Below are 12,551 nucleotides of genomic sequence, written 5' to 3' on the forward strand. Positions count from 1 at the left end.
TGGCTCTGGGCTTGGATAAATAACCTGCGTCAGACATGTTTACGACTTCCCTGTCTGCTAGGAGTCCAAGAGAACATGAACAGGACTCTCCATCGCTCTAGTACCACTCGGGAATTTCTTTTGGACGCTAATTGATACAACAACAACAACAACAACAATAACAACAACAACAGCAACAACAACAACAACAACAACAGCAACAGCAATACCACTCGGGTGCGAATGAACAATTGCAATGCGACTATCTTTCTCTTTCCCCTAACTTAAGGTTTAAAACCCAGATAGCTATTGTATCTGCTATAAGGAAAGTCGTTAACCCCGCCGGAGTCACGTTCCCCAGAATTGCCAAGCTTTCTTTTAGACTCCGGTGGGGCTAACCATAACTGCTTGAACTAGTTCATGTGGATGTATTCCCCCCTGTAGATGAGTCGAACATTGCACGATCTAAGGCCTAGCAAAAGCGCCCACCACCCGCGCCTTGCACCTATCGTTTTGTCTGGTTGATCTAGGAAGAAAGGATTCTAGGGGGGGTTTTCAATCTATATGCTATAGATCGTGGGGGTGTTAAATCTCCCTGTATCACATGACTTCTCCCTATACATGGATGTATGTAGTTCAGTACTACCCTTTCATTCCTCTCTTACATAGCTCTCCGCACAGTACATTACCATACTGTTCATGTTCAGCCTTCTATGATCTCGTTTACACCGTGGATCTTACCACAATGGGACTTTCATTCAAGTCAGACTCGTGATCCCACTTGTCTCTGACTGTCACCGGCAAAACGTTGTTGAGAACGCCAGCCTGGGCCCTTAAATTCAACGTCTGAACACCCTCTTCATGCTCAATTTCAATTCTTCCACTCTCCGTGCTCCGAACGAATGAGATAATCATATGAAGCAAATTGGCGAATTTGACCAACTCCACTTGGTGGGAGCTTTCCCATTGCTTGATCTTCTCTCGCACGTCCTGGACACGGATATCTTCAAAAGTTCCATACTTGTGATACGCAAGAACAAAGTTAGGTATCTGCCCAATCCACAACCGTGCTAGCTCATCTCCCAGGGTGTCAACATCCATTCTCTTAATGGACCGAGTCTTCAAGTCAAACACAGCTGATTGTGGAATATGCTGACCTCCCTTGGTGATTTCCAGCTCATTCAACAGATCAGCTACAGCGATGGGATGGCGACTCGCGATTGCTGTTCCTTCCAGTGAAGCCAAAAGACTCTCTTCTTGCTCTTTTTCAGTCTCGGGGTCGCTGTTCTCCATTGTCTTCAAGCCGGGAGCCATGTCGGGCAAATACCCATCAGCCTGGAACCGAACCAGGCAGTTGATGCCCGCAAAATCATAGTTTATCATTCGCTGATGGGATTCCGACCCTTTGACACGAGCGCTCCACGTGGTGTATGCTTCTGGGAATGTATGTCCGTATCCTCGGACATTGGGGATCCTCTCAGTAGGCGAGTTCTCCCTTCGGACCAGGAAAACTGTCTGGCCCACCAGCTCGACAATCATTCTGAAGGGATGATTTTGACCCCGCGCAAAGCGCAGCAAGTTACCCATTGTGCTCCCGCAACCCACGATATCCAAGTCGGCCAAGGAAAAGTCGGGTTTGTCCGTCAAAATTGCGCGGATCATTGGTTCCAATGGATACGTCGGGTATCGTGCGGCATTTGGATCGCGATAGTACTGGTCCGAGTCTTCTCGGAGCTTGGTAGGTCTTGAAAGTGGTGTCCAGGCCGGTGGCTCGCCTAAAAGATATACATTAGTTTATTGATGACGGCGATACATATAATTTGAACTGGAGTCTTTACCTGGAACAATGATTTGATGGCTGCTCTTGTCAAGCCAATTGTACGATGTCAGATACTGACTGCCGGTGATGTGAGCAGCACTGTCTTTTTCGTCCGCTGCCCCTTCAAGGTCATTGCGTTGAATAGTTGCGAGGATATCGCCCAGTGGTGGGGCTGGAGTCGGAACCGTGTTGGTCCTAGAGATGCCTCTCCCTCCAGTATTCCTTTCCCTCCATCTTCCTCCTCGAGATTGGAAGGATAGCATTTTTAAGACTATTGTCGGTAGTGGATGATCTTGCTATGCTGATGGGCGGCTGTCGGAGCAGGTGAGAATCGCGCTGGATTTTATTAGACCAGCACGTATGGGATATTGTTGGTGACCTTGTTCCGGGTTTCCTGTTTCTGTTTGGATTTGGATATACCCCTGTCTATGCCTGACGCTCGCCACGTCACAGACCCCGCATCTCGGTGGGTGCTTGCACAGCAATTTCTTGTGCCTAGTGCGTTAATATAGAACTTTTCCCGCGAGGTTTCCCTGAGTAAACTGACTACTGAAGCCCTGACAAAGAAACAGACACGGTCAAGAAGCAGATAATTGGGGTGGAATTTGTACACAACGATAGAACTACAAGGGAAGGTACCATCGGCGCCTTAGACGAGAAGGGAGCTGCCTTATCTTTGCCTTGGCTGGACTGCTGATGCAAACAGGCAACCTGCACCTCTTTGCGCCTGAGCCAGTGGTTGGTGACGCCTAAACAAATACTTTTCTGTCATTCGCTGCTTGTCGTTGGCAATCAAATTTATCGCCGCGTTTGCCGCTCATCCCTTCCTGAAATTCTGGACCAATTTCACCTTTTAAGTCTGCTTGGAGCATAAAATAGCTCACCTTCAAGCAATATCGTTGGATACACTTATTATCAACCTCATTCATCATGTCTACCATTACCGGGTCAGACAGACTGGCTAAATATCTCGGAGCTATCCTCCATGGGAAACAAGAAGTCCGAAATCTTCAGGACTTCAAAAAATTCATCGCAGCAATCCTGGATCAAAGCAACCCCTGCATTTTAGTTGAGAAGCTGATTTCAAGTCAAAGCGGTTTGAAAGCTCTTCAAACTGGATTGAGGTTCAACCTCACCCCGGCATTTCTCAATCAGTATACAGCAAAGTTCATCCAGTTTCTGAACAATCGTGATGTGAAAGCTCTTTGCAGTGGAGCTTTCCTCGAACAGCTTCTCATCCTCGTTGTGGAGCCCCGTACCCTTTGGAATGCCTTTCTGGATGCATTCTACACTCGAACATTGGAACATGATTCCATCCTTGCTTTCTGTTGGATGGTGTCAGAGCTTCTCGTGTTGCCCACCTCATCCGGTGTGAACATCAACGATGATGCCCGAAAGATGGTTGAAGATGGATATATTTCCTCGTCGCTCTCCATTGAGTTGCGTAACCTGGGACACAAGATCAAACATCTGATGGAAATGAGGCTGTCGTCGATGAATGCCACAACGTCGGGCAGCAGCGCAGGCGGCCGGCATGATAACGATTTCTCCGATTTTCGGTTAACGGCTATTCTTCCCACAGCGGACGAAATGGGATGTACAGAAGCGCCTTTCTATCGACAAGCAGAGGAGATTACCCAGCTTTCCGGTGACCAGCGCATCGCGGCCCACCTTGACAATCAATTTCGACTCTTACGAGAGGACATGCTTTCGGGACTCCGAGACGACTTTCAAATTGCCCAGGGTACCAAGAAAGGCAGACGAACGGCTTCTCACTTGGAGGGGCTTTCGCTCGCCACTATATCCTGCACCTCAAGCACCAAGCAGCGTATTCAGCCATGCACTGTCGGCGTTTTCTGCGACCGCGGACTTGAAAAGGTCCAATCCCTGCCCAAGCCGGATCGCAAAGGCTTTTTGAAGAATAACCATAGCTTTGTCAAACACCAAGCATTTGGTTGCTTGGTTCGAAATTCACAAATTGTGGCGTTCGCAACAATTGAGAGAGATCTTGATAGCCTTGAAGCTGACCGACCGGTTGTCATGTTGCGCATCTCTGACGAGGAAGCCCTCAAGAGATGCCTTCTTTACCTCAAGTTGTATAACGATGTGAACTTTTTGGTTGTTGATACGCCGATATTTGCCTATGAGCCCATCCTAAAGTGCTTGCAAGACAGGATTGAAATGCCGCTGGTGGAAGAACTATTTCTGTATGAGCAGGGTCAACCTGTGCGACAATCAAGTCTGACGCCTTTCAGTGTGGTGGAGAGACTAAAACTGAAATATGGGACCGATCTTCAGGGAATACTTCAAACAAAATCCCCAGTGACCTTGGAAGACTCACAGCTCGACTCTCTCGTGGCTGGATTGTCACAAAGGGTCAGCTTGATCCAGGGCCCCCCAGGTCAGTCAACAGGGGATAGAAACGAGATATCGTTTGATGTTTCGGAGAGTGAATATAGCTGACAGAATCACTAGGTACCGGAAAGTCCTTCATAGGTGCGTTGCTCGCCAAGGCTCTACATGACCACACCACGGACAAAATCCTTGTGATGTGCTATACCAATCACGCTTTGGATCAGTTCTTGGAAGATTTATTGGACATTGGAATCGACGCCTCTTCCATCGTACGACTTGGTTCCAAGTCGACTCAACGCACAGAGCCACTTAGTCTGTTCAGACAACACTCATCCTATAAACGAAACCAGATTTCATGGAACACCATCAATTCACTTGAGTCAGATGCACAGATTCAAGCGTCGGAACTACAGAGTCACACCGACATGTACCAGAATCAGATGGCAGATGCTGTGTCCATCCTGGACTATTTGGAATTTGAAGACCCAAAATACTTCGAGGCTTTGACCATTCCTGACGACGATGATGACATGACCTTGGTGACACGTTCTGGAAAAGCAGCAAATCGGGGCTACCTTTTCAACAGATGGATAGAAGGAAAAAGCCCTGGAATCTATTCTTCTTTTATTCCCTCCCATTGCCAAGATGTCTGGGCACTCGGAAAGGAGCCGCGGAATGACAAACTTCAGTCATGGAGAAATGACCTTCTGGCCGAGCAAGCTGCGTCACTGGGAAGCCGTATGAGTTTGCTTGACAAATGCCAAAAGCGATTGAGTGCTCTTTTGGGGAGAGAAAACGAGAGTCATACTTAAATCAAAGCGCATCATCGGATGTACCACCACGGCTGCTGCAATGTATTCCGACGAGCTCCGGCATGTGTCTCCAGGAATCATGCTTCTTGAAGAAGCCGGTGAAGTTTTGGAGTCGCATGTCCTCACGGCGATGTGTTCAGAGACCAAGCATTTGGTTTTGATAGGAGACCACAAGCAATTGCGACCCAAGATCAACAGTTATAGCCTCAGCGCTGAAAAGGGAGACGGCTATGATTTGAATGTTTCTCTTTTTGAGAGACTCATCAATGCTGGATATCCGCACACGACTCTGCTCAAGCAGCATCGAATGTGCCCTGAAATTTCAGGACTTGTACGGAGCCTCACGTACCCCGGATTGGAAGACGATGATAGCACTAAAGACCGCCCTCAGCCACGGGGACTCCGCGATCGACTTATCTTCTTCCATCATAAACACCCTGAGGCTGGCTTTGCAGAGGTAGCTGACCGACGAGATGAGGGTGCCAAGATGAGCAGGAAGAATGTTTTCGAGGCAGAGATTGTGTTGAAAATTGTGAAGTATCTTGGACAACAAGGATATGGGACGGACAAGATAGTTGTCCTCACTCCGTATTTGGGTCAGCTCTCCCTCCTGAGAGATACTTTAAGGAGCCAGAATGATCCCGTACTCAACGACCTTGATACATATGATCTCCTACGGGCAGGGCTCTTGTCACAGGCGAGCGCCAATCACTCAAAGCGGCAACTCAAGCTTTCCACAATTGGTGAGCATATGAGAGAAAGCCTTGATGCAACATTCTGACATAAAGTAATAGATAACTACCAAGGGGAAGAGAGCGAGATTGTCATCGCATCTCTGACTCGAAGCAACAAGAATGGCGATATCGGATTTATGGCAGCCCCTGAACGACTCAACGTTCTGCTTTCTCGAGCGCGGAATGTGTTAATATTGGTAGGTAATTCAGAGACGTTTGTTGATAGTCGGAAGGGAGGAAAAGCCTGGAAGCCGCTCATCGATCAACTCAAGTCCAATGGGCATCTTTACGATGGATTACCAGTCCGCTGCCAGAAGCACCCTCAAATCACCGACATTCTTCGAACAAATGAAGATTTCAACACCAAATGCCCTGATGGTGGATGCTCGGAGCCTTGGTAAGCCGAAAATCTTACACATATTGTTACCGCACTAACCTTCAAAAGTGGCGTGATGTTGAGCTGCGGAAAACATGAGTGTCCATCCAAATGCCACCAACTTTCGGATCATTCGCAAATGAACTGCACAAAGATTGTGAAATTGAAATGTACGCGGAATCACAGCCTGTCCCTGCCATGCTCCCAGGTCAAGCGCGTCTGCCGTTTCTGTGTCAAAGAAGATGCTGCCAAAGAACGTAGACGCCAACGTGAGCTTGAGTTGGAGAAAACACGCCAGCTCAAACAGAACGAATATGCGAGCAAGCTTGCGGAAGCTCAAGAGGAAGCAAACTATTTAAAAAGGCTCCGAAAGGATGAGTCTGACGAGGTTCAGCGAGCAAATGTTCTTGAACAGTACCGTCAGGTAATTGAGGACCTGAAGAACCCTTTGAAAACGACAACCACAAGCATCGAGCCTGAATTCGATGATGCACCACACTTGGCTACCTCAGATATTACGGAGACTGGAAGACTGCCTCTTCATGAAGGGAGGTTTCAGGGACATGGCAATGATCATCGCAATGAGCCCGGCTCTCTCAACCAGATGCCGAACAAGAAGGTATCGATAGCCCAGACCCAATGGTTACATGATAAGATGTTCCACAATTCCCAGAGTCCTGAAGTCGACAAATTAATGGATATGATTGGCATTGAATCAGTGAAAGAAAAGTTCTTGGCTATCAAGGGGAAGGTCGATATTTCAATCAGACAAAATGTCGACATCACCGATCGCTTTGGAACTGTCCTGCTTGGGAACCCTGGCACTGGGAAAACAACTGTTGCACGCCTCTACTGCAAATTCCTGGCGTCTATGGGTGTCATTCCCGGGGACAAATTCATTGAGACGACTGGGTCCAGACTGGCAAATGAAGGTGTGGCGGGATGTCAGAAGATGATCGAAGGGCTTCTGAAAGACGGTGGCGGTACCATTTTCATCGATGAAGCCTATCAGCTCGTGCATAGTAACAGCTTTGGCGGTGCTCAAGTCCTTGATTTCCTTTTGGCGGAAATTGAGAACCTGAAAGGAAAGGCTGTCTTCATTGTTGCAGGCTATCAGCGACCGATGGAGAACTTTTTCGCCCACAACATTGGGCTACCAAGCCGATTCCCCCACGAGCTGAAATTCAATGATTTTGACGACTCTGAGCTGATGCAAATTCTCATCAGTAATATTGAGAAGACGTACAACAAGCGCATGCAAGTCGAGAACGGTCTAGGGGGGCTATACTGTCGTATTGTTGCTCGTCGAGTCGGGAAAGGCCGTGGCCGCGAGGGCTTCGCAAATGCAAGAGCCGTTGAAAACGCGCTTTCCAAGATTTCTGAGCGACAATCTGAGCGACTTCAACAGGAAAGACGACGGGCAACCACAAAGGTCGATGACTTTCTCTTTACTGCATCAGATATGATTGGCCCAGACCCATCAGAAGCTCTGAAGTCATCCGCTGCGTGGCACAGATTGCAAGAAATGGTTGGCTTAGCCTCTGTCAAGAAAACAGTTGATGTTCTCATGGGTACGATGAGCTACAATTATGCCCGGGAGTTGGACGAAAAACCCCTCGTTGAGTACAGTTTGAATCGCGTTTTCCTTGGAAACCCGGGGACGGGCAAGACATCGATTGCAAAGCTCTATGGTCAGATACTTGTGGACATCGGTCTACTGTCTAATGGCGAAGGTACGTAAGTCTAAAACCTCTGTGATTGTCCCTGCTGAAAATGTGACAGTGGTAGTGAAGAACCCATCCGACTTCGTGGGAAGCGCTATAGGCCAGTCAGAGCAGAATACCAAGGGCATACTTGCTTCAACACTGGGCAAAGTCCTGGTTATCGACGAGGCTTATGGGCTGTTCGCAGGTGGGACCTCGGATGGTACCGGAGCAAAAAGTGACCCCTACAGGAGCGCCGTCGTGGATACTATTGTGGCTGAAGTACAAAGCACGCCCGGTGAAGACAGGTGTGTACTGCTTCTCGGGTACAAAGAACAAATGGAACAGATGTTCCAAAACGTCAACCCTGGGCTGAGTCGACGGTTCCCTATGGACCAAGCGTTTGTCTTTGAGGACTTCATCTCGGAGGAGCTGAATCGGATCTTGGACTTGAAGTTAAAAGAGCAAGGCTACGGAATCACCAACGGCGGCCGGCGAGTGGCCCTCGAAATGCTCGAGCGAGCTCGAAATCGCCCACATTTTGGGAATGCTGGTGAAATCGATATCTTGCTTAACTCTGCTAAAATGTGCCACCAGAAACGACTTAACGGCAACAGACAGACAGATCAATCATTGGAGGCCTATCTTGATGCCCCTGACTTCGATGAGAACTTTGATCGCATGGAAAATAACGGTGCAAGTTTAGCAAAGCTGTTTGAAGGGGTAGTGGGCTGCAAAGACATCATTTCCAAATTGGAGGGTTACTGTCAGATGGCCAGGAATCTCAGGAAGCTGAACATGGATGTTCGCACCCAGCTGCCATTCAACTTCATCTTCCGAGGTCCTCCAGGTTTGTCGGCCTTTTCTTTCCTGTGGAGTAGATACTGATGAGTGTGGTTTGTATTACACAGGCACCGGAAAGACAAGTACAGCTAGGAAGATGGGCCAGGTTTATTATGACATGGGTTTGTTGGCTACACATGAGGTAATCGAAACCTCGGTAACGGATTTGGTCGGTCAATACGTCGGTCAAACGGGCCCAAAGACGCAAAAGGTTCTGGAACAGGCTCTTGGAAAGGTTCTCTTCATCGATGAAGCGTACCGTCTTGGCCAGGGACGTTTTTCTAGAGAGGCCGTCGATGAGCTTGTCGACTGTATCACCAAGCCGAGATATGCCCAGAAGTTGATCATCATCCTGGCTGGATATGACGCAGACATCAATCACCTTATGTCGCTCAATTCGGGTCTCAGCTCGCGCTTTCCGGAGTCCATCCAATTCGAGCCCTTTCCTCCCAGTGACTGTATTCAATTGCTTACCAGACTCTTATCAAAAACAAAGATAGAGCTTCTGGAGTCGCAGGTTGAATTCGACATCACCTGTTTGGAAAATCCCAGCCCTGATTTCGCGGAGAGTTTATCCGAACGTTTTCACACCCTCTCTCTAACTGCAAGCTGGGCAAACGCCCGCGATGTTGGCACACTAGCGAAGGAAATCTCTGCAGAGGTCCTTCGGGCTTACAATGGTAGAAACCTTGTTCTAGGCAAAGCAGCGGTGCTGCAGGCTCTGAATAACATGCTTCTTGAGCGATCTCAACGCCATAAGATTACAGAGATTACAGACAATCTCTCGCCAATGTCAAATTTAGGCAAGGATGAACTCCAGCTGCCGTTTCGCATGGATTTCCAAGACAAACCAGTGACCACAATGCACAGCCAAATTTCAACTCATGCGGACACGGCAAGTAGCGAAGCTTTGGGGACAACTACCGCTCACCGCACAAACCAACCTGCTCCCACCACCGAACGCGATATAGGTGTCACAGACGATGTATGGAATCAGCTTCAAAAAGACAAGGCCTCTGCAGAGGCACACGAGAAGGAGTTCCTGGGGTTGGAAGAGGAGGAAGAGAGCAAGCAGCAGGAGATTTTGAAACTACGAGAGAAAGAGGCTATAGCGGCAAGGGAGCTTGACATTGCCGTCCAAAAGGCCGACGATGATTTGCAGAGACAATACGAACAAGCTCGATTGCAGCATGAAATTGAACGCCGGAAAAAGGAAGCTGCTTTTGCTGAGTTCCAGGCGAAGAGAGACGCTGCAGCTGAAATGCGCCGAAAAGAAGCTGTCAACCAAAGGAAATTGCGATGTCTGGGCGTCTGTGTTGCGGGTTTCCGGTGGATTAAACAGAGTGGGGGTTATCGATGTGCTGGTGGCAGTCATTGGGTCTCTATTTCCCAGCTTGAATCTTGTTGATCTGGGATATCGGAGGGACATCAGGATGAAGCGAAGAGATAACAGGAAGCGATGCAGAGAGGCATTTGAGCGCCAACTCAAACCTAATTCTTGTGATGAATTCCAATTCGCTCATAGAAGTCATCGTGTATCATAAGAGGCAATTGCTATTGTCTTTTGGCTGTTTCGAGTCACACAATGACAGTGCATTCAGAAGGACCCTCGTGGTAATGTATATTAGCGGCTAGATAAGGCAACACGGAGTGGATATCGATGTTTTAGCCCTTCACTCAGTTAGCATCGTAACTTCTCCCGGCATGTTCGGGGGCAATAAACTCCCTTAGTTAGCGATGTTCAGACTTTACACAGCTGTCTCCCACGGGACCACTATTCTACGCCAAGCAATCTATTCCATGAACGCAGTCTTCCACTATCTATTCCAGGAGTTCAGCGAAATAATATGTATCCGAATAAGAATGGTACTCTTAAACTCTCTAAAATCCTATGTACAGTAGTCGCTTCCGTTGAAACAATGTCTGACGATGGTACAAGAACTCGAATGCACAAAACGTTAACGTATATATTGTTACCTTTGTATGTACTGCGGCTGGATTCTCAAAACTCCTCGCAACGGCGGGTTCGAGTATTTGAGGCGTGGTTTTCCACCGTTCTATGAATTCGAAAGTTTATTTGACTAGGGGCGTAAGTAATAATGTCCTCTTCTTTCATGAAAGTAAGAGTGACCCCCTGGCTAATTTCATCAAACCGTCTACTGATTCGATCATAATTTTGGCCGTATCTCCCAAGCTCCCGTAGCCGGATAGACACCCAGTCTTGATAGATCCGGTCCGAAGTTGCGATGCCCGCAATGAATAATGGCCAGGTGATCCGAACTAAAAGACGCGGCCGGCTTTGGTGCAGTTTTAAACTCAGTTCAAGGACCAAGGACACCGCTGTGGTTAGGGGGAGCATGCTTGTTTGGAGCTCGGGCCGGCGGGCTACGAGACACTCGAAGCAGAGATGGAAATAGGCGACTGTGCCGTAATATGTGATGGCTGACCAGAAAATGGTCTCCATAACGCGACGGTCGCCAGCGACATCGCAGGAGGGGGACAATTTGGCGGAGGTGAGAAGAGTATCATATTCCTGAATCGATTAGTTAGATCAAGGACAGCAGTTGATGGTCATCAATGGTTATGATGCATGAACTCACAACAGACAATGTGCTTATCTCATTGGCGATCCGCTGGTAAGGAGAATCTTCCCCGAGGGTGATATCTGGACCTGAAGTGTGTTTGAACATTTCTGTAATTTTAAATTGAATCACATGGCTACGGTGATATAGTGTCAAGGCCGGAAGATTTTCTAAATCGTCCAACTGGGACGACATGGGGTACCCATCGCCCCAGAATCGGGAAGGGGACTGCCTGCTCAGCTTGTAGAGTTCAGAAAGGCTAAGCGCACTGTTTCCCGTCTCAGACTGTAAGAAAAACCGAAAGATGTCAGTGTCCAGCCGTCCTGTTCCAGGGCCAAAGAAAAGAGCTGCAGGAGTGAAGAAGTAGAGTGTCCAAAGGAGGAAAAGAGGGACACACGTGCCTCCCAGTCCGTCTATCGACCCTGCAGGTGGAGCGAGAGTAGCAGTGTCACTAGTCCCTGCATGTTCACCAAAAGTAGAAACGTTCATGATGGGTTTAGGTTGCTGCGAGGGTACTTGGCTGTCCGTAATGGCAGCTGGACGCGTGTGGCACTCGAGCAATGGGACAATGTGGTTGTAGAGAAGCGTCTCAATACCCCGGATATGGATATTGATCGCGGATGCACCACTGCCAAAGCGGTTCTCATAATCTATCATCAACCAAAGTGTGATGAAAATAGCCTCGATTTGCTGTGGAGATTTCACCTCCTGCTTGAGAGCTTCTCTCAGACTCGATAAAGCTCGCCCGTAATGTGCCCTGCCATCCATGTCTGATTGTTCACTGCTCGGCAAATGGCCGAGGGAATTCTCATTGTCATAAAGTTTAGACCGGTAGATCTCCCTCGCAGCACTAGCTAACATCATGCTCATGACCATGGGCTCTTTAGTCGCTATTTTGTGGTACGCGTACGAGACAGTTGACCATGGCCAGTGCTTTCCGAGAAGAACGACCAATACTGAATCCTGAATATAACTCAAGCATTCGCGATCGAATCCTGACAGTGAGAGGGAATTGGCAGCCTGGATACTCTGGTCCTGCACACAAGGTGAATTTCGGGTTGAGAGTGGTTGCTGTGGATATGATGTGATTCGTAGGTGAGGCCCCTTGGTTGTAGTTCTGGAGCAATTGGCGGTACTCGCTTGGTTTCTTGGGGATCTGTTGGAGGATATATTCGTTGAGGTACGCGTCGACCTGCGTGGGATTGGGTCGCCTTTCCACTCGCAAAGGATCCGCGCGGCCAAGCATCGCCTGCATTGTGGCTCATTGTGCGCTTGACTTGGTAATTTTTCCTCGTCGCACTTCACCTTGCGGACACGGCAAGTCCGGCAACCTTCACGAGCTGTTAGC

General features: G+C 48.4%; 3 protein-coding genes across 3 annotated transcripts; 1 reads left to right on the forward strand and 2 right to left on the reverse strand.

The window, feature by feature from the left end:
- Positions 1-702: 702 nt before the first annotated feature.
- N7489_008171 (uncharacterized protein) lies at positions 703-2,061 on the reverse strand (the record flags this gene model as incomplete). The annotated part of the gene is made up of 2 exons (XM_056713921.1): positions 703-1,754; positions 1,818-2,061. The coding sequence occupies 2 exons, from the start codon at positions 2,059-2,061 to the stop codon at positions 703-705; spliced, it is 1,296 nt and encodes a 431-aa protein (XP_056567636.1).
- A 667-nt stretch (positions 2,062-2,728) lies between these two features.
- Positions 2,729-10,029, forward strand: GbpA (the record flags this gene model as incomplete). The annotated part of the gene is made up of 7 exons (XM_056713922.1): positions 2,729-4,199; positions 4,274-4,891; positions 4,944-5,708; positions 5,760-6,096; positions 6,145-7,808; positions 7,858-8,628; positions 8,690-10,029. 7 exons carry the CDS (start codon positions 2,729-2,731, stop codon positions 10,027-10,029), a joined length of 6,966 nt encoding a protein of 2,321 aa, XP_056567637.1.
- Positions 10,030-10,623: 594 nt separating this feature from the next.
- Positions 10,624-12,458, reverse strand: N7489_008173 (uncharacterized protein; the record flags this gene model as incomplete). Its single annotated transcript, XM_056713923.1, has 3 exons — positions 10,624-11,154; positions 11,222-12,166; positions 12,204-12,458. The coding sequence occupies 3 exons, from the start codon at positions 12,456-12,458 to the stop codon at positions 10,624-10,626; spliced, it is 1,731 nt and encodes a 576-aa protein (XP_056567638.1).
- Between the last annotated feature and the right edge of the window lie 93 nt (positions 12,459-12,551).

Source organism: Penicillium chrysogenum (genome assembly GCF_028827035.1).
Source record: "Penicillium chrysogenum strain IBT 35668 chromosome Unknown utg000004l_segment0_segment0, whole genome shotgun sequence".
Lineage (NCBI taxonomy): Eukaryota > Fungi > Ascomycota > Eurotiomycetes > Eurotiales > Aspergillaceae > Penicillium > Penicillium chrysogenum.